This window comes from Triticum urartu, chromosome 7 (assembly GCF_003073215.2).
Source record: "Triticum urartu cultivar G1812 chromosome 7, Tu2.1, whole genome shotgun sequence".
Classification (NCBI taxonomy): Eukaryota; Viridiplantae; Streptophyta; class Magnoliopsida; order Poales; family Poaceae; genus Triticum; species Triticum urartu.
The window spans coordinates 704,073,793-704,096,374 of NC_053028.1; the positions used below are offsets into that span (position 1 = coordinate 704,073,793).

General features: G+C 44.2%; 2 protein-coding genes and 2 pseudogenes across 2 annotated transcripts; 3 read left to right on the plus strand and 1 right to left on the minus strand.

Moving 5' to 3' along the window:
• Positions 1-2,204: 2,204 nt before the first annotated feature.
• LOC125519508 lies at positions 2,205-2,807 on the minus strand (annotated as a pseudogene).
• Positions 2,808-2,824: 17 nt separating this feature from the next.
• Positions 2,825-3,713, plus strand: LOC125519509 (annotated as a pseudogene).
• A 1,017-nt stretch (positions 3,714-4,730) lies between these two features.
• On the plus strand, positions 4,731-8,553 carry LOC125521565 (26S proteasome regulatory subunit 10B homolog A-like). The gene is made up of 10 exons (XM_048686630.1): positions 4,731-4,920; positions 5,671-5,790; positions 5,910-6,046; positions 6,204-6,365; positions 6,469-6,555; positions 6,648-6,734; positions 7,180-7,317; positions 7,743-7,934; positions 8,013-8,111; positions 8,208-8,553. Exons 1-10 carry the CDS (start codon positions 4,821-4,823, stop codon positions 8,280-8,282), a joined length of 1,197 nt encoding a protein of 398 aa, XP_048542587.1. The 5' UTR covers positions 4,731-4,820; the 3' UTR covers positions 8,283-8,553.
• Positions 8,554-18,851: 10,298 nt separating this feature from the next.
• LOC125522063 (expansin-like A4) lies at positions 18,852-20,205 on the plus strand. Its single transcript, XM_048687134.1, has one exon. The coding sequence runs from the start codon at positions 19,089-19,091 to the stop codon at positions 19,992-19,994; it is 906 nt and encodes a 301-aa protein (XP_048543091.1). The 5' UTR covers positions 18,852-19,088; the 3' UTR covers positions 19,995-20,205.
• The last annotated feature ends 2,377 nt before the right edge of the window (positions 20,206-22,582 follow it).

Sequence of the window (22,582 nt, forward strand, 5' to 3'; positions counted from 1 at the left end):
AACTATTGCAAGGAATCAAACTTATTATATTCAGTGATCTACATTGAAAGTTTTTATTATATCCCTCTTGAATACCTATCATATTAGGACCAATTTCATAACTTGTGTATATTGCCATTACTATTATCAAACTCTCAAAATGATATAAGTGAAGCATGAGAGTGCAACTATTTCTTTAAAATATAATCATCGTCGTGCTCTAAAAGATATAAGTGAAGCACAACTATCTAGCTCAAAAGATAAAAGTGAAGCATAAAGAGTATTCTAACAAAACACGAATAATGTGTGTCCCTCTCAAAAATCACCATTTATGAGAGAATACTAGTACATGGCCATGTGAGCACCATATATACCCATAGTTGTATTTATGACCATATGTCCTACATATTTTCATGTATATAAGGATCATACTAGAGCCCTTTATAAGTTTGAGGATGTTTTTATCACGCGCCAACAATTACAAGTACCATAAATGTAATTTACCCGAGAAAAATGTGGCAGGTAGTTAACGTCGATGATTTAGGGAGATATTCTAAAGCCTACTAGTATTTGGAAAGATAATATACAATTTGGATGATTTGGAAAGATACAAGAAGAAAATCTTCCCTGATTGCGATCTTTATGCCATAATAAGTGAATTATTCTCTCGTGGATATCTTTCCAATTCATGGGCTTTAATTACCTACCATAATACGCTCCTAGGTCTAAAGCATATAGGGGCAGCAAAGAGCAATCATGCTGTCCTCCTCCGCCTCCACTCTTTCCAGTGCTCGCCTCCTCCTCTTTCATCGCCTCAGAAGTGTGACTTTCACTCTGTCATCACACTTTATTTCGCAGACCCGCCTCAGCCCTTCCTTGTGATCATGTCATCCTCTACCTATTCCTCTTCACTAGGGAGTGAGATATTCGAAGGGTCACAGGGGTGTGCGCATCTTGATAGATCAAAGGTGGTAGGTTTTCTCTCCTTTTTCTGTTTGGGAAAGCCTTGGGGCGCTTGATTCGAAAGAATTTAGATGGAGAACTGGAGTTATTGATGATTTTTATGCCAGGGATGCCTTTCATTGAAATTTTTCCTCGGAATTCTTTGTAACATGTAAAATTTCCATTAACTCAAAACGCTCAGAAATACCTTTTTTGTTTTCTACAACAGAATCAAATCAAACAAAATCACCATTTCGATATTGGGACCGTCTCACGTTTTTACTGTTGATGTATCTCTCCATCGATGGTTTGCCTTCCATAAGAGGTTAATTTTGGTGGTTTGTTCGATCAAAAAAAAGTATGTTTCCCCTTTCCACAATGTGCCCCAAACTGTAGAATTGGATATGGCCTTAGCATGTGCTAATTTGACCATGTAGCAATCACCGGATTTCATGTGGCATTGGTTGGTTTGCTCTTGGTCCGTTTCTTATACTATGAAGTCAATTTACTAGTTCGTGTCTGCAATTTTGTTCAGTGAAAAAAGAGGGCATTGTCTTCTTCCTTTTTATGTGTTATAGACTCTAGAATTGATTCTGATTGTGCGGATTTGTATAGATATTACAATTATGATAACTTGTGGTCATTCGGGGCTTGTGGCACAACAAAAATTCTTCCATTGTGTTATATTCCTCTCTATATTTTCTTTGCTAGCAGTTTGGTTTTTTTATTTACCTTCTTCCGTGCTTAACTCATATCACATGACTGGATTAACGACAGCGATGACATTGATAGGCTTCATTGGGAAAGTCATGTTGCGAAGGAACCCTCGTTGGCTCTGGCCATAAGGAACTTGGATTATGATGGCTCATCCAAGATGGTACAACTTGTAGTAATTGATAGAAAAATTATTCTTTAGGCATAGAAACTAGCCATGGTTTGTTATTAACTTTTTATTATTATGATCATTATGTGATATTTGTCCATGTGATTGTTAGAAGGATTCTGATGAGTGGGTCGTTGGAGAAGCAACATCCACTTCATTGGTTCAAGGATATGTATTAATGGGTTTCCCAAAAGAGATTGTCATGAAGGCATTAAGGAGAATGGTAATGCTAGAACCAGATAATTTCATTTCATTTATTATATGTTTGTTTGCACATGCTATTTCAACCAAAGCATTTTTATTTTAGGCCATAATGAGCAAATGCATTATTCGAGCTACTTCTCATGTATGAGGTAGTTTTCCATGTGATTCTGCAACTTGGCTTACCCTATGGTGCTAATCATAGCACAATAACACAAGTGGGAAGCATATCCTTCAACACCGAGAAGTGATAAGCAACTGTGTCAACTTGGAATGCATTGCCAAGAGATTTGTTCATGGATGCCATGCTGAGTCCCCTTGTGTGGTACCATGGGAAACCGAGTAGGTGTTCCACCTCATCTGGCTCCAAAGGGGTAACCTTGTTCTTTCCAACCCATACAAGGTTCCATTTTATGCACTGATCCATGACATATTTTGAACACTTTGAGATGGTAGATTTCTTAAGCTTACAAAAAGTACAATAAGTTCTTTCTATTTATTTCGCACTTTGCATACATGTTTGTAAGGAATTGAGTTAAGTTCTCGAGTCCCAAGAAGGCCACCACTTCATATAATGAGTAAATGCCTCAAATATGGTATTTCCAAGGAGAGGCAAGACAAGAAATCTATTCTCAACTAGGAAATTATGGATATATCCTCCTTTTCTAGCAGCTGCCCACAAGTTCTTTGAGTCCACAAACTCAGGTTCAATGTCATACAAGAATCTTGAAATTGTTTCCCATACATCTTCTGGATATAGTGCCACATTTTCATTATGGAAGAACGGTAGCCAAATAGCTTGGTGAGCAAGCCCTCTTTCTCAACAAGCTATTGGGCTACCTTTCTTATGTGGCACTAGCTCGAAAAGGTGTATGGGATTCTTTTCTCTAGATTCTTGTGTGGAATTGATCCAGAGTTTGTGGATTCTAAGCACTTGTGCGCAACTGCTTTAAAAAGAGGATATATCGATAATATTTCAATTGAGAATAGATTTCCTCTCTTGCATGTCCGTCCAAAGTCCAAATTTGAGATCTTTCCTCATTATATGAAGTTGTGGTCTTCTAGGGACCTGAGAAGTTAACTCGATTCCTTGTGGACATGTGTGGCAAGTGCGAAATAAATAGAAAGAGTCCAGGGCAGAAAATCCACCATGTCAAAGTGTTCAAAAATATGTCGTGGATGAGTGCAGAAAATGAAACCTTGTATGGGTTGCGAAGAACAAGGTTGCCCATTTGGAGCCAGATGAGGTTGAATACCTACTCAGTTTTCTAAGGGACCACACAAGGGGAGTCATCACAACATCCAAGAACAATTCTCTTGGCAATTCATTCCATGTTGATACAGTTGCTTACCACTTGTCGGTGTTGAAGGGTATGTTTCTCAATTAAAGGAGGAGAGGTAGCTCTGCATGGGCTTAGAATCCACATGAGGATTGTAGTTTATACAAAGTTAGGCAAAGCTAGTACGAGGGATTTTGAAGGATTGATGAGATCTGACTCAGACTAGCACATTAATTGAGATTTTGACGTGAAATCTCTCAGTGATGATAGAATTGCGGCATTCGTTAGTAATTTTGGCGTCTGTGACTTGGCGATTGGGGGCAAACCATGTAGCAACCTTACCGGAATAACTGGCACACCACCGTGATGGTTTGGAGGGTGAGCAATCTTCTTTGTTTTACCATTGCTTCAGAATCATGGTGCCATAAAGCTGGCTATGCGAGGATGTAGCGTAAAAATTTAGTGTGTGTTCTATCGTTTAATTTTTACCTGCAGGAACCACAACTTCATCTATGTTAAACAGTTTGTTTTGCGAATGACCTGTGTTAAACATTAAGTTTCCATGAAAGATGTTTATTTGTGAGAACCATGCTCATTTTTATTTTATAAAAGTATATTTATGGTGCGTTCAACTCTTTTCAGAGTCTAATTTTGTACATATAGAAAGTTTAGCTTTCCTCGATTCCTCCTTTATACTACTTCCTAGAGACATTCCTAGTAAAAATTATTCCTCCTTTATTCTTGTATGACATTCTTGTATGACATTCCTTTGCACTAAGTACCATGCCAACCTCCTCGACTGCCGGGAGCGCCAGTCCCTCCTCAGCACAGGTACCTCCCCATCCCCCCCCCTCCCGCTGCCGCAATGCCCGACGATGCCCTCCCGCCCTCCCCTCCCCGCTGCGTAGACCTAGCCACCGAGACGCCAGTATGGCCTGGCTCGAGTCAGCGACCGGAGCGACCAATCTGTGCCCCGCCTTCGCCTCCGCTGCGGGCTCGCTTCTGCCCGCCGCGATGGCGCGTTGCTTTCGGGGTTTTACACCGCTAAAGCCTCGCCTCCTTGGCGCTGATCGCGTGGTTACCTACTCAGTTTCCTAAGGGACCACACAAGGGGAGTCATCACAACATTCAGGAACAAATCTCTTGGCAATTCATTCCAAGTTAACACAGTCGCTTACCACTTGTCGGTGTTGAAGGATATGTTTCGCAGTTAAAGGAGGAGCAGTAGCTCTGCACGGGCTCAGCATCCACATGAGGATTGTAGTTTCTACCAAGTTAGGCAAAGCTAGTAGTGGGGTTTTATGCTAAAAAAAAAAGACAAAATGCTCAAAAAGTAGTGGGGTTTTGAAGGATTGGTTTTCTTTTCTTTCGAGAATCTTTTCAAGGATTGATGGGAGGCCACCAGGCCCAGGCCCAGTCGGCGCACACGACGGACGGCCCCCCGGAAAAGCAGGTGGGCAAGACCAGCTGGTCGGGTCCAACCGAGTCCACCCCCACTCCCTCGCTCGCACTCCGCCCGCCGCGCCGGACGGACCATGGCCGCGACCGCCGACGACGCCCGCCGCGCCGCCGCCGTCGCCAAGTACTGCGCCAGCCTCCTCGCCTACCGGGAGCGCCAGTCCCTCCTCACCACAGGTACCTCCCCGTCCTCCCCCGCCGCCGCAATGCCCGCCCGCCCGCCCCCGCCGCGCAGACCTAGCGACCGAGCCGCCAGTACGGCCTGGCTCGAGGCGGCGACCGGAGCGAGCAGTCGGCGCCCCGCCTTCGCTCCGGCTGCCGGCTCGCTCCCGTCCGCCGCGATGGCGCGTTGCTTTCGGGGTTTTGCGCCGATAAACCCTCGCCTCCTTGGCGCTGATCGCGTGGTTACCACCCAATAACTATTTTTTTACTGAGAAAAATAACAGTAGAATCTCCGGGCAGTTGGTCGATTCCGAATTTGGGCGCGGTTCGCCCTTGGAAAGTTGAGGATTTGCTTCAGTCTAGGGTTTCTACGGGTACGATTGTGCTAGCTGCTCTGGTGATTGGAATCAGAGCACTTTACTTTCACAATGTTCAGTGCTGTGATACTGGTGCATGATGCAGGTAGCACCCTTTTTACGCCCTGTTTGCTCGGAAAAGATGATTGGTGATAGGAACTAACAAGAGTGATTTACCTTTATATTGTTCGGTGCAATGCTCTGTAGTTGGTGCAAGTAGTGGCCATTTCTCGCCTGTTCGCGTGGAAATGGATGATCCCGAGCAAGGGCTGTTCGTGCAGGCTCCTTTTAATTTGATCTCTGATTTTTCTCTCTTGAGCATTTCGTTACTGTTGTGCAATTTTCTTGCTGGAGATCCATAGGCATCTTCTGTTGTGTTTACGGTGTTTGATACGCTCTCCCATTGCAGGGGAAGAGAACCTGAAGAAGGCTAGGAAGGAGCGTGAGATAACTGATGGGCATGTCAAGGCGTTTCAGAGCATTGGGCAGATAGTGGGGGAGGTGTTGCGCCCGCTTGGCGGCGAGCGTTGTGAGTGTGGACCGCAGCTTTCAGACCAGCCTCCTCTTTTTCTGCCATCGAGATCTCTCTGTTTGGTGTCTGATCGATATTTCCCTCCTTGCTGATAAGTCATGTTCCTTCACTTGCAGTTATCGTCAAGGTTAGGAGTGGTCCTCGATACCTTGTCAACTGTCGCAATAAGTTGAACACGGAGAGCTTGAAAACAGGCACACGTGTGTGTCTTGACCCAAGCACACTTACAATCGTGCGCATGCTTCCGCGTGAGGTATAATTGTGTTTCGGTATCATTTGTGTTTCGAAACATCCGTTACTTTGCCTGTCCCATTTATTACCTCTGTCTTCTGTTTCTCCATTGGTTGCAATCCAGAATCAAATGGATGTTATGTGTTGAGGACGTGATTTGAAATTCTACTTCCTTTCAGGTGGACCCTTTAGTGTTCAACATGGTTCATGAAGATCCAGGGAATGTCAGCTTCTCTGCTGTTGGAGGGCTATCTGACCAGATCAGGGAAATTAGGGAGACCATAGAACTTCCGCTCATGAACCCTGAACTGTTTCTGCGAGTTGGTATTAAGCCACCCAAGGTAAATTCATCAATGCATACACTTGCATTCGTTTGTTCCAAGGGCACAACCGCGCAGGCTATTAAAATAGAGTTAATATTGCTTAACAATCACTTGGCTTCAGGGAGTGCTCCTCTACGGCCCACCTGGAACTGGGAAGACACTGCTGGCTAGGGCTCTTGCAAGTAACATAGATGTGAACTTTATTAAGGTGTCGCATAGATATATTGATCTTCAACTGTTTTTCTCCCTCTGTATATATATCTTTATGTTCTTATTATTAATCTGTACTGTATGCAATAGGTTGTCTCAAGTGCAGTCATTGGTAAGTATATTGGTGAGAGTGCTCGGATAATAAGGGAAATGTTTGCATATGCACGTAATCACGAGGTAAGCCCCACTCAACATCTTCTCATTTTTATCTGAAAACCTTCTATGCTTCAATAACCTACATGTTCAGAACCCCAGAGCTAGCTTCTGTCCTGATCTTCTTTCTTGATTTTCTCTAGTTTTGTTATCAACTATAAACACATATACTCCCTCTGTAAAGTAATATAAGATATTTTAGATCACTAAAGTAGAGTTCTAAAAGATCTTATATTTCTTTACAGAGGGAGTAGTAGTTATGAGCAACTGGTTATGAGTTTTACATGGCACATAACTAGATACTGGATTAGAGTTGCACTTATCTCTAAAATATATATTAACAATGATACCCACATTACCACTGAAATGTAGTATAAATAAACAATGCCATACATTTTGTTTCCAGTAGAGTAACCCCAACTTAGTTACTAATCACTCAACTCTGCTGCTGTTCCATTTTTCTGTCCAGCCGTGCATCATCTTCATGGATGAAATTGACGCACTTGGAGGAAGAAGATTCAGTGAAGGCACAAGTGCTGATCGCGAGATCCAAAGGACGCTCATGGAACTGCTAAACCAGTTAGATGGGTTTGATGAACTTGGAAAGGTATATGTCTCTTTTGCTAGACTTCGTGACTCTGTGCCCAGGATGAGTATTATTGATGTTGCATCCAGACCTGTATGCATGTGCGGTTGTCATGTTAGAATGTTCCCATTGATTATATTGGTTTCTGGATGAATGTTTAGTTATTTAACATGCTTGAAATCTGAACCTTTCTGTCAGTGGTGAGTTATTTTCAGAATGTTCCCATTGATTATATTGGTTTCTGGATGTATGTTTAGTTATTGAACATGCTTGAAATCTGAACCTTTGTGCCTGTGGTCAGTTATCTTCGTAGCTCAAAATATGCTGAACTTCTCAGGAAAGTAATTGCTGTTGTACATATTCCAAGGCATGCATTTCCTTGTTGTGAGTGCCTCCGGACGATTGATTTTCAGTCTAAACCTATTTTCATTCCTGGTTACCTTCAGGTGAAGATAATCATGGCGACCAACCGTCCGGATGTGCTGGACCCTGCTCTCCTACGCCCTGGGCGTCTGGATCGCAAGATTGAAATCCCTCTTCCTAACGAGCAAGCGAGGCTGGAAATCCTCAAGATACATGCAGCTGGGATGGCCAAGCACGGTGAAATCAACTACGAAGCTGCTGCCAAGCTAGCAGAGGTGAGTCCCTCGCCTAACTTTTGCAAAGCTCCCGTTCCATTCAAAGCTTCACTTGTAAACTCCGTCGTTGCGTTTCAGGGATTCAACGCCGCTGACATGCGCAACATCTGCACAGAGGCCGGCATGGCGGCGATCCGAGCGGAGCGTGACTACGCCATCAACGAGGACTTCATGAAGGTACTTGTGGTATTTTGCCAACGATTTCTGATTCAATGACAGATAACGTGTGGCATCCATCATAATGTCTCGATTTTCTGCAACGGCTGTTACCAGGGGGTGAGGAAGCTGACGGAGTTGAAGAAGCTGGAGTCCAGCGCCAACTACAAGGCGGACTTCGGCAGCGGCTAGAGGAATGACAGGCCGAGTTAAACAGACCTTTTGACGACAATTTAGATAAACATATATATCAACCCATGCTTTTGAAGAAGGAAATTACGAGGTGTACGATCCAGACGCTGTCGTAGTTCCTGTCCGCGGTACTGATCCTCGCCCCAGGCCTCGAATTTTGGGAATCTCTCTATGCGCTTGTGGTGCCGCAAGATGTTGGCCTGCGGGGCATGAAAACTGATAACTAATCCTCACATATCCTAGTTTCTGCATGTAGTGTTATGGCCGCCGAGGTTCCTCTTGTTCAGTAGATGAAATGGAGGGGAGGGTTTTAGACTGAAATGCTATGCTGGCGCCCTGCTGAAATGGAGTGCCCATGTTGTGATATACGTATAAATGTTGCACTGTCGTGTGTCTCTTGTGTGCTGCATTTGTTGCCCCATGTGCTGTTTTCCTTTTCTTATCAGAGGAATCAAATTGTCAGGATAAATTGTTGCCCTGCTGGAATGGAACTGGATTAATTCCCAGCTAGATGCTATGCTGGTGCCTTCAAATGGACAGCCAATAACAGCACAGGTGTCTGAACTTGGTGAGAAAAATTAGTTTGGTGCTAAAACTTGTGGCATACATTGAGTCGGTGACATATCTTGGCTTCGGCGTGCATCTACTGTGCTATTTCTCGCTTTGAGCGAGTGCTGCTGCTTCTTGTGATCTTGTCTCGCTGAAGCAAATCCCCCCGCACTGTACCTATTCGGCTGGCCTGTTAGCGTGGAAATCCAGTCTGCAGCGCGACTCCGCTAGCCACTAAGCCAACATAACCTTCTTGTAAACTATCAGCGCGTGTCCTACTTGAGGTTCAAAGAGTTGGCTTTACATTAGTTTATTTTTGTATTTTTGTATTTTCTTTTTTTCTTCTCCATTTTTTCCATTTTTCTTCTCCAATTTTTTCTTTTGTTTTTACTTATGTTTTTTTTCATTTTCACTCTACATCTTCCATTTTTTTAATAAGTAATCAACATATTTCGTATACACGTTCCACATTGTCCGAACGCTTATTTAACATTTTCAAATAATTGTTCCACATTTCAATACTTAAGCAAAAAATTTCAAATACATGTTCACCATTTTTCAAATACTCCTTCAATAGTGTTTAATACTTATTCAAAATTTTCAAATACTTGTTCAACATTTTTTAATACTTATTAAACATTTTTCAAATACTTGGTCTGAATTTTCAAATGTTTTTTAAGAGTTTATATATATATAATATTTTAAGTATAAAGAAAAGTACAAAAATAAAGAAAAAAACGAGAACAGAAAACATAAAACAAATAAAACAAACAGGCCGCGGCCTCCCGCGCGGCTGGGCTGGCTCATCTGGCGCTCCGCGACGCGAGGCTTCTCCCTGCGCTTGTTTAAAGCAAGAAATAGGGGTTCCCATCTTATTGACCTATAGGCAAGCACCCATATGGGGCTTAAATGGGCTGCAGTTATCGCGGCCCATTTTAACATGATAGTTTTTTTATTCATGTATAGTATTATAATTTATATTTATTAGTTAAATAATATAAATAGTTTCTTCAAATAATAATTAAATGTTTTTAGATATTACATGAATATTAATTTTAGTAATAATAATATTTCTCGTAAAGTGAATACATGGATATTTTTTTAAATGCATAAATACAGGCTGAAAATACATGAATATTTTTCTGAATATATTAATAATTTTTTCATTATTCATGAAAATTACTCTATTGCATAAATATTATTTTAAATATATATAATTTTAAATATATAAAATTATAAATAATATGGGAATATTTTGAAGGATAACAAGAAATTATTTTCAATAGGAAAAAAATTTATAATTTCATGAACATTATTTTACTAAGATTTTTTCAAATTACATAAACACTCTTTCAAATATATTTTTATAATTGTATGAACATTATTTTAAATAATTTATTTTATATGTATGTATATTATTTTAATATATGTATTTTTACAGAATTCTTAAAAAGAAAAAAACTAACATGTGTAAACGGGACGCGGTGACTGCAGCCCATTTAAGCCTTATGTGCGTACTCCGCTGCAGGCCATTAAGGGTAGAAATCCCATTTTGACAACATGTTGTATGTTCGACCCTGTGCGGCCCAACATGTTGTATGTGATGTTCATTGTTTTTCAGGAGAAAAATCAAGGGGTTTTTTGTGAGAAAAATAAAATTCTAGGGGGGATTAAAAAAACACGCCCTCGCCGTGCCTTCCCGTGACTGACACTGGGCCGCGCCATGTTGGCTCGCCTCATCATCACTCTATGCGTATACAAACGTGATTGCCACCGTAGATGAACGCCCAAGCCAGGTTCTGTCACTGATTCAATGTATGCCACAAGCTTTAGCATCAAACTAACTTTTCTAACAAGGTCAGACACCTCTGGTGTGATTGACTCAATAAGATTAAGAAAAGAAAAACAAGTATGTGTGCAAGGAACTGCCCATAGCTGCTAACAATCATTGGTATGATAGCGAATCAGTCATTGGTTAGGATTTGCTATTTGGGGTATTCAGGGATCTAAACCTGTCAGGGATCAGATATCGACAAACAAAGATGACATGATCCTCGAGAAATGTACTCCAGTTAAGTACAATCTGTATGCGTTGTTTCAAAGGTGGTGGGTCGTAATCACTGAGATTGGTTCTCACCAGCTGCCTTAGCAAAACTATCATGCCAGGTTTTAGCACAAAGATTAGATTATGTGTCATCATGGGAGGCACGTCGTCTACATGTGATTTCTGAAACTTTGGGTTTTCGCGTGTGGCCTAGTATACAAATACGGATTACCAGCGGATCAAAGAAGATTAGTTGAAGGCGACGTCGGATTAGCAGTTAAGATCATGTCAAAGTGGATCACCTTTTGGACCTTATGTGGTCTCCGGTGAACAATTTGTTTTAAAACACAAGTGACTAAATGATTTTTAAAATATAAATGTGCAAAACTATTTTTCATGGCAAATCTGATGACGCCGCTCTCTCGACAAAGTACAATAATGACCATATTCATAACAGCTGCTTTTTCTAGCCGAATCGACAACTGCTTTAGTCAATTAAACTTTGTGTTCAATACGTGTGCACACACGTTCTGTTTATTTTGGATAGGGACATAATAAGCTAGGTATAGGGCAGCTCCATACAGTGGCGGAACTAGCTAGGAAAACCTGGGCAGGCATGTGCGAGCTAGGATAGAGAAAAACACATACAAATTGCCCTCGATGGTCTAATTTGCCCTCATGTTTCACTATTTTTCGTTTGCGTTGGGCGGGCCATTGCACAGCTTTGGCCCTATGTAGCTCTGCCACTATACCCATAAGTCTCAAAGGAACTGGCCTTAACCGTGAACCATATGTAGAACGATTGATGCGTACAGACGTTGTGCCAATATTACAGTGTCCACTCAGCTAGTCGTCTTGGTCGTTGGTGTCGGCCGTCGTCCTAGCGGGGTAAACATTCAGTGATTCTCGTAATCTGGTCCTCTAGCTCCCCCCATGACAATGGCTCAACAGCTTACCTTTTGGCAGGGTTTCTAAACGCACTGGAATATGAAGAAGGATGCATGATTTCCACAACAACAACAAAAATACATGTTTGGAATGTTATGTGTCTTTGAAATCGTTCAATTGGAAAAACTATTTTGGAGAAGAAGTATCATTCACTAAATATAGTACAAATGGAACTTCGCAAAAAAAAAAACAAGGGTCTAAATCTTGTGAATCAAACCACATCCATACTTGAAAAGCCATTACGATACAAATGCGCCTGGAATCCTACCAAATTAGTTGGCACACATGCACGCATACACATTTATAACATGTTAGGATACTTTTGCGTATGGTTTATTTTCCGTTAGGATACTTTTGATTTGTGATATGGAGCATGTGTTGCATTGGTGCAGCATGTGGCATTGCTGATATGTTGGCTATTTTCTTTTCTTATCAGACGAATCAAATATGTCATGATAAATACTAAACAATCTCGAAGATATTGGTCTGTGAATGAAACCAAATTAATTCCCAGCTAGATGCTATTATTGGTGAGCTAGTTGAAATGAAGAATCAATGCTTGCAATTTGGAAAAATAGAAAGTCTCCGCTCGAAGCTGTTTTTTCTCTCCATAGAATAAGATTAAGAAAAGAAAAACAAGTGTGTTCAAGCAACCGTCCATAGCTGCTAACTAATCATTTTTGTATGACTGCGTATCAACCATTGATTAGTCTTGCTATTTCGAATATTCAGGGATCCAACCTGTCAGGGATCAGATACTATGAAACAAAGATGGCATGACTCTCAAGAACTGTAGTAAAGTATAATTCACGTATGTTGTTTCAAAGGTGGTTTAGCGTAATCATGGAGATCGTTCTCACCAGTTGCCTTAGGGAAACTATTATGCCAGATGTTAGCACATAGATTAATTTTTTGTATGGTAATATGTGTCTCATTCATACTATAATGATTAAAATACAAGTCACGTAAGGACCGACATGATAAAACTGAAAAGATAGCAGAACATCTCTGAGCTTGACGCCAACGCCCGTCACTTGACTCCGGCACAACGATAGCAGCCACCAAAGAAAAGAATGACGGATCACCTCCTCACCTGAGCTAGAAGCGGCTCCACCGCTGATATGCAGCTTTACGGACCTCCAAGGTGGCTCACAAAAAATGAAGCCCTTGCCTTTGAACGAATCAGACCCACCCCGAACACGCCATCGTACTCCAGATCTGGTACCCCACCACGACTAAGACACCGAAGGAGGAAACCATACCTGCCATCCATGAACCATGGACCCAACACATGTTCCGTCTTCCAGATGTCGTTGATGCAGACCACAATCTGCATCCGCTCCTGGACTACCTCCCAAGCTCCGCGCCGACGCTGGAGCAAACGTCGTCGCAACGGTAGAGTCCGAGGACAGAGGTCCACCACGAGGATGCCACCGCTGCCACGCCAGCGTTGATTGAACATACTGGTTTCCAAATTCATCCCCAACCATAGGACCGATGGCCTAGTCAGGGATGGATCCAAGAATCATTATTCAGCGCCGTCATCGTCGCCACCGAAGCCAAGATGATGAACAGACTAAAAACCTAGACTACGGGAGAGTAAAAACGATCCACACGCATGGATCTGGCGACCCCCCACACCACCGACGACCGAGGTCTCCGGTGGGGGGGGGGGGGGGGGGGAGCCACCGGAGGATGGCGCTAGAAGATTGGCCTCCTAGCGGCGGCTAGGGTACCAGCCGCCAGGACGAGAGGAAAAACGATATGCCGATTAGGGTTCCTCTTTAGCACATAGATTAGAAATCATCATGGCAGACATGATGTACTTGTGAATATACTTCTCAGACGGTTTGAGCATGTGGCTCTCGGTATATATACAAACGTGATCACCAACAAATGGAAGAAGATTAGCTGATGGCGACACCAGAGAACATGTAAGATTACGTCAAAGCAGATTACCTATTCGACCTTACGCCGTCTCCAGCGAACAACTTAATTTGTTGAAAATGCAAATGGGTTTGACGATTTTTGAAAAAATATACATTGTGGAATTATTTTCCACGGAAAATAAAATGACACTGTTTAGAGCATACACAATTAGTGGCACACACCCCAAAAGAAAAGATATGTGTGTATGGTTTTTCCTCCTCCCTCTGGGGGAAATCTAGGAGCTAGGGCTGCGACGGCGATCTACCCCCTCCTCGGCGAGATCATGGGACCCTTCTCCCTCCATCTGTCACCTCGGTGATGGAAGGCGGTGGGGACCCCGCTGTTTTGGACCGGCGGTGGTAAGGTGAGGTTTTAGTTTATGTTTCGGCCCTTAGTCATTGGTTGTGAGGTGAAGGGCCCTCTGTTGGCATGGAATAATTTCTCCCCGTCCTTATGCTTGTTCAGATGGTACTTCTTGGCATCATTGGAAGGCATGTGGTGGTGGTGTATCTATAGATATATTTCTTTGGGTAAGGTTTTTTCTACTATAGAGAATGAAAAGCTCCTAGGCATTTAGGGTTTCCCCGCCTCCCGCTGGCATCGCCGCCAATCTACCTCGTCTTTTGTGGCCTTAGGGCCATGGAGACACGCGGTGGATGCTGGCTCTTGCCAGCGCGAGGGCTCTTGCTTTGGTTTTTGGTGTTATTCAGGCTCTCTCCGGTGTTTCTTCTTTGGGATAGCGATTTACGATGTAGATTGCGGTCGGCATCATCTTCTTGAGTAAACAGACAACTTTCTGGCCACAACATCTAGAAGTTGTTGTGTTTCAACAAGTTTGCTCCCTTGAGACCAAGGCTCAGAGGGAGCAACGAGCTTTTCTCGCGGTGTGTCATCGATGGATGTAGGAGGAAGAAGACTTTGAAACCTTCAAAAATTTTGTGCTATTTTTCAAATTTTATAAAGTTATTTTCATGACGGTTTACTACTTAATATATAGTCTTTGCCGTTTTTCACAAAGTAAAAAATTGTAATCAGAGGCGAAGGGCGTGGAATGGACTGCAGCTATGACCGGCACATCGAAACAGCCTACTATGTTAATCCGTCGCAACTCACAAGTAGTTTTCTTTTCAAATAGTTTGGATTGCCACTAGTAGAAAAAGGGTCAAATGTTCACCCCTTTAGCCCCGGTTTGTATTTGAGCCGGCACTAATGTGACCATTAGTGCCGGTTCAAATGGCTATGCATTAGTGCCGGTTCGTAATGAACCTTTAGTACCGGTTCGTGCCACGAACCGGTACTAAAGGGGTGGTGGCAGGCTGGCGTCAGGCCAGGGCCCCACGAGCCTCTTTAGTGACGGTTTGTGACACAAACCGGTACTAAAGGTCTAACCTATAGTACCGGTTTGTGTCACCAACCGGCACTAAAGAGTCTTAACCTATAGTCCCAGTTAGAGAGACAAACCGGCACTATAGGGCAATTTTCAAACTCTACCCCCCCTCCCCCCCGTGTATCGCCATTTCAAAAAATTCAGCAAGAAAATTCGCATCCGATTTTGACGGCCTACGGCCTATTTGCAATTTTTTAGAATCCTCAATTTCCAAAAGGAAAAAAAGATATGGTCAAATTTCAGTTTTTTCAAAAAAAAATTGGTTAAATCTGGTCAAACTACTTATTCAAGAAGTATTAATGTTACTACATAATTATTCAAGAATATTAGTGTTACTAAATAATTATTTCAATTTTTTGAATTTTGATCAAATCTGGTCAAACTATGATCAAACTGTGGTCAAACTATGGTCAACCTTATTCAAGAAATATTAGTGTTACTAAATAATTACTGTTTTTTAGAATAATAGTTTCAAACTCAAACGGTGAAACGTGTGACCTAATGCTCAAGCTAAACTGCTGAGGGTTAATAGGATTGACAGCTTACATTTGTCAGGAAAACAACAAGTGCAGACTTGGAATGTAGGGGGAATAGAACTCCGAAGTTAAGCGTGCTCAGCTGGGGGAGTGAGAGGATGGGTGACCGACCGGGAAGTTAGGCGATTTGGAATGAGTGATCCATACTTGAGCAGTTAAGAGAGGTGATTAGAGACTAATTTTTTCCAAAATTTTCAAAAAAAAATAAAAAAACCTTTAGTACCGGTTGGTAACACCAACCGGTACTAAAGGTCGCCCATACCAGGGCGCGAGCTCACGCCACGTGGTGGCACTTTAGCCCCGGTTCGTGCCGAACCGGTACTAAAGGGGAGGGGGGGCTTTAGTGTCCACCCTTTAGTGCCGGTTATGGAACCGACACTAAAAGCCCTTACGAACCGATTTTAAAGCTCCGTTTTCTACTAATGTGCTTATTACATGAGTCACGTGGTAATCCATGGATATTTAGCCAGCCAATGTGGTGGGCTAGTCGTACATATGGTGCGCCCTCCATGACATCATGGGAACTAGCCGGTGCTGGTGCGTGGACGTTAGTGGCCAGTTGCATGCACCCGGGACTGATCATTGCCGTGCATTTCTTCTCTGAATGGGACGTGCACGCAGGCATAGTGGGTGGGTGAGCGCGTGAGACGGGCGCCGGCCAAATCCTAGAGATACCTCGCGCCCATGCATGCATATCGTTGAACATGATTGACTCATTATAAGCGTACGTATCGCCACTGGTACTCCACTAAGGTAACGTGCATTCAAGTAGCAAGTAGTCGTATATTCTTCGGGGATCAAATCTGCCAGGTCCGATATCTGCAGGCTGCAGCGCCAGCGTCAGAATACTAAGCAGCCTCTTGATCGAGTAAAGCATTTTTCTGACACAGCTACGGGATCTCCAGTTCTCCGTCCGCTGCAAATGATCAAAATTAATCTCAATTTTCTTTTTCTTTAAACAAGAGATATACGCACACTCACTTTTATGAACACACACAAACCTTATGCCTATAAGTACATCCAAAAGACTGAGCCGACATGCAGATCTCTAGTCGACGGACACGTCATACCTCTGGAATAATTAATAGCGTCGGAGAGCCTGAAATAAATTAATAAAATATGCGAGCATCCATATCAAGTCTAAAACTCAAATTTCGATGGACTGATTTCATCATAAGAAACCTAACCATCTAAGATTCCCCTGAAAAAACGTCAAAAATGTTTAAAAAAACGAAGATTGATTTCTGAGCGAATGCCCAGAATTGTCATGTGAAAATAGATAAAAATTACTGTACTGTTACAAGCGATTTGCCATCCTCTAAAGCAAAAAATTGCCATGTAGAACAAAAAAGAGTTTCATGCATTCGATCGAGATCCGACGATCCTAAGAGCGTTTGTTGAGATTGCTTAAAAATCTGGCATTCGCTAGTTAGTGGCATCGAAAAACATCTAAGCCACGCTTAGCTCAGAGCTCTAACAGAGGTTCTCCTGACGATCTGATCTACTCCTGCTTCCAACTTAACTCGGTCGATCCATTTATCTCTTGTTAATGCAGATGTGAAGATCTTCCTTGGTTGATTAATCAACCAACATTTGTTTTAGTTAAACTGAAGTTCGAGTCCAATACGTGCGTACATATGTTGTGCAACAATACATGCCGTGGCCGGTTCAGAGCGGATGCGACCTCTCACCGGCGCCGGCATTGAAGCGGCATGCCGGCCAAGAGCATCGACCGCGCCGCGTCCTCGGTGTCTGCGTCTGTTCAATGCCGGAGAGACGTATGTTATACAGGGCGGGATGGATATCTACCACGCCCGTCCGTCTGTATGCTGTCATTAAGCAGGCTCGCTGATCAAGGAACCAACTCCACCGCCGCGCATTGACGCACCCAGACACTTGGCCTCATCAGAATCCGCTATTTAAAGGCGGCCACACCCGGCTAACTCCGCACCAGTACACGCCCTCCTTTTCTCCACATCGACTATGACCGCGAGCAGTCACGTTCCGTGGTATAGTCTGTCGCCGGAGATAAAGCATGAGGTGGCCGCCCTTGGAGCCACCTGGGAACGAGTAGGGCATGCCGGCCAGCTCGGCGACGACCCCATGTGCTCCGGCGACACGGCGCAGGTGCTTGCCGGCCTGACCATGGAGCAGGTGCAGGTGCACTAAGATGCTGCCATGGCGGAGGAGGAGCAGCCTGCGCTAGCTCCTATGCGGCGTTCCAATAGACGCACGAGGAGCAAAGGTACAACCGGTTCCTCCTTGAGCAGCACCGGATGGCGGAGGGCCAAATCTATGGTGAGCACGTAAGCGAGGTGGCCATGGCCACCATTGCCACGGCTCACTCGAATTTCATAGCGGAGCAGCATGTGCTCTACGAGGTTGTGCGCGCCGCTCGCAACGAAATTTCGGGGCAGCCGGACACAGTCGACAGCTGTGTGTACCCGTCGCCGTCCATCTTTCGGGGTCGCACGTGGCAGGTGGACAGTGACGGACCTTCCACGTCCATCGTCGAAATCACGTCCACCGGCGTCAGCAACGGACAGGTCGCAGACTCCTTTGAGAATGAGTAGGGCATGCGAGGCGGCAGGGTGTTGTGTCCCAAGTGGGCCTGTCCGTCTCCCATGTTCTACTCTTCTCCACCGGAGACCACACCTCCACTTCACGGGTCTTGAACCCCTCCATCATTCATGAAGACGGCAGATGGAGGACGCTGTCGCTGATGCAGAATATAAAGGAAGTGGACGAAGACGACCACTGTCGTAGGATGCTGGAACACTCTTTCTTTTTTAATGTTCGAAATATAATGAAAAATCTCCCTGTTTGCATGAATCTCTTCCGGTTTATATGAAAATATGCCGTGTTTGCAAATTTTGTCTGGTTAGTTGAAAAGGTGTTTGAAATGTATGAGGACAATGCTTGATGAATCCGTATCCAAGGACTGTCCCAGTCCATGGACAGATGCTGGAGCAAATATGTGGATCAACATTGGGGTGCTTAGGCGTAGCTGCTGAACTTTCAAAGAAATCGTATATCCAATGGTTTTGGACAAAATATACTTACAATGTAATTATGTGATATTAAAATCTAGTGCAATTTAACATGAAATTGCAATCATTTTTCTTGAGCATAGTATGTCATATTTTTATAGTTTTCAGACACCATGGACACTCCATCAAAGAAAAGAAAAAAGATATCATGGACACGATTGAGAGCCATACAATTTGCACGTACACGGTTGGTTATACGTACTAGTCAAAATAAAATGGCGGGCCAGCTTTCGTGCAGCGACAGGCACATCCATCCAGCCATCTATATATCGTGTATCCATGTCCTAATCGGACGAGACTAATTAAGCACCTTGCACCTTGCTTTCCATAGCTAGCTATCTTCTCCATTCTCCATTTTCCACCATGGCCACCGCCGTCGCATTTGCCCACCTTCTACTTTTCCTCGTCTTGGTGTCCCCAGTGGCCTGCTACTCTGCTAGTCCCTCGCACCGCTGCGACTGGTGCCCTCGGTGGTCCACCGCCTCCCTCCTGCCTCCCGATGCCACCATCACCGGAGCCGCGTGCGGGTACGGTGGCCCGGCAGCGGCAGCTGAGCTTGCTGACGGGAGCTTCCACATTGCGGCCGTCAACACCGGCTTTTTCCGCCAAGGCCAGGCCTGCGGCGCCTGCTACCAGCTGAGGTGCAGGGGCCGGAGCGCGTGCGCGAAGGACGGCGTCAAGGTCGTCGTCGTCGCCGACGTGCCGGAGACGAACAGCACAGGCGGGGGCGAGCGGTTCATGCTTACCAAGGACGCCTTCGCCGCCTTGACTACTGCTGGTGCCGATGGTCAGCCGGCCGTCGACGTCGACTTCAGGAGGATACCTTGCGCTTATAAAAGCAAAAACCTTGCGGTGAGGGTGGAGGAGACGAGCAGCAGGGACAAGGGCCACCTCGCCGTCAGGTTCCTCTACCAGGGCGGCCAGACCGACATCGTCGCCGTCGAGGTGGCGCGGGCGGAAATTCCTGGTGCCACTGCCACGACCCAGAGTACCGCCGCGCCGTCGCTGACCACATGGCAGTACATGACGCAGCGCGAGGGGTCGCCGGGCGTGTGGCGCACGTCCCGCACGCCGGCCGGCCCGTTGAGGCTCCGGCTCGTCGTGACCGCCGGCTCCGGCGGCAAGTGGCTTCGAGCCGAAGGTGTAGTGCTCCCCGCGGAGTGGCAGGCCGGCGCGGTCTACGACACTGGACTGCGCGTCACCGACGTCGCCGCAAGCACCTGCGGCGGCGCCTCCTGCTCCGCCTCCGGAGACGGCGAGGAGGAGTAGTAGGAGCTCAGATGACAAGCACGCTCCATCCATCCAGGATCGTGGTGACCATGGTTCGTCGGAGCCGGCCTACACGCCACCGGCCGGCTGCCGGGGAGGTCGATGCTGCTGCATGCATATACACCGTACACTACAGATATTGTGTGCGTGTTCCGCTGCATGCACCGAGAAGAAACGCAGAAAGGGACATAACAGTAGAAAGGACCCCCCCCCCCCCCCCCCCCCCCCCAAAAAAAAAAAAAAGCCCCCCCCCCCCCCCCCCCCTCCCCAAAGAAGGAAAATGTACAAAGATCGCCTCATCGCAAGCTCTTCTTCACTGTCGTCGTCGCCGAAGCTCCGCCGAGAGAAATGGTGTGTGCTTCCACCATGACTGGCGGCCGTTAACCACACTAGCAAGTTGCTAGTGCATATTATCAAGTATTTTAGTGGGCTATACATAGAGGTACACACTTGAGAGTTGAGACCCTATCATTGTCATTGTACTCATGCATGGACTATATGAGTGTGAGGGTGAGCTATCGGCAGCTAGTCTAATCTCTAATGTCTCATCATAGGTATATCCCGGCCGGCCGGAGGGTTTTTAGGAATTTGGAGATGCCTTGCGTCGGCCATTGTTGATGTTTCTCTATTGAATTTGGAGACACTTATCAAGCGTGTGTTTTTTTTTTGCTTTTGCGAATCCACTTATCAAGTGTGTTGTGTGCATTGCATAATTTGCATGGCATTGTCTTACGCTTCTTTTTCCGTCCTTCCTCCCCATCCCATATTTTTAAACCACTCACATATATTAATTAATTAAAAAACAGTCATACAACCATCCTTTACAACTTTAGACACACAGGGCGGAACACTAAGAATCACACCATCAGACCTATTGTCAAAAGTGAACTTTGCAATCTCGTGCGCCACCATATTTACCCTTCTATTAATCTTGGATATCTTCAAATTTATCATCATCCTGAAAATGCTCAATGCTTTCCTCTTACAATCAACTAAGGGAGACCTGCCCAAATACTCATTTCTAAGGAAACAAAGATGGGATGGGGATTTGTTTTGTCCTCATCCCATCTTTATTCTCGGCTTTGACAAATTTGTTCATCTTTTTTTTCTCCGAAACTGATTCAGCTGCCCCATGCTTGTCTTTTTAACTTTTTTCTGTGAGAAACTTTCAATATATTCATCTTCAATCATGACAATACAAAGAATACCAGAGGTAATAAAATTTACAACCAGATCCATAGACTACCTAGGGACTAAATATATGTGCCTTCGTCACAGCGCACATGCGATGCCTTTTCAACACTTCGCCTGTGGGGGGTGTGGTGCCTAGGGGGCGTAACCCAAGATAGTGGTAAAAAAGCATAATCATCACAACAAACTGCATCAATGTACGGCTTCCAATTCATCACCGAATTTTGCATAACTGCATGTTAGATATATACTTATTATTGGACAATTATATAATCTCTAATTGGCACATTGATTACACGCAATAGTAGATGATATGGGAGGTTTTTGACTAAACTTCTCCTGAGTTTCTAATTTTCAAATGGAGGGCCTCTCTTGTGATTTAAAATGTTGCGATGTTGTGTTCTGCTGCCATCCTTGCAATGGCCCAACATGTGCAACTATTGCTGACACACACTTCTGTGCGAGTTTGGGTTTGATATTTCTTATTCAGGGAAAAAAATCAAACCATCGGTCATTAGCAAACTGCTTCAAATGATGATTTGGTCGTCATCAAATTGTTTGAAATGATGATTTGGTATAATCGATCATGGATATCTGTTCTCCAACTGCCTTGCTAAGTTCATTTAAGCCAGTTTTTTGCAGCGAGATTAGATATAATCATATAAGACAACATTATTATCATGACAGGCACGTCGTATTTAGAATTATCTATTTGTAGGCACATACATATGGCTATATATAATATATATGCGATGCCAACTGTGCGTGCTTCATGATTCTGATTCCATCACGGCGCCATTGACCAATACAGCAGAAACCGGCTAGCTAGTGCATATGAGTGGCCATCACACTTGACTTGAGATCACTATCATTTTAGACTCATGCATGCACACAGGGTGGGTGGGTGAGCTAAGAGATCGGGCTAATCATCACAAGAAACTGCAACTATGTGCGTAGCTGCTAATCAATCATTGTGTTTGCATAATTGCAAGTCGACCAAATCCAACAACTGTGTACACCTTCAATTTAGTAGTACCATATGAATATTTATAGCTTGGAGCATTCCTTTAATGAGTTCATTTCGGCCAAATTGCTGTTTTAATATTGACTGATAGAATATCAAGCTGGGATCAAATCTGCCAGGAGCAGTATCAATGCAGCCATAGTTGTATTATTTTACAATAGATGCCATACTAGAATAAATTATGCTGCGATTCGCAAACAGTTTCACGACGTAGTCAAAATCAGGGAGATTTTGTTCTCCAGCTGCATGCTTGAAAATTATTATTGCATTAGTACTAGTTTCTAATTGGCACATGGATTCTTGTTGATCTGTCCACTTCCAACTTTGATTTCTTAGTTCGTTGTGTTTCAACTTGCAAGATCTTTCTCATGGC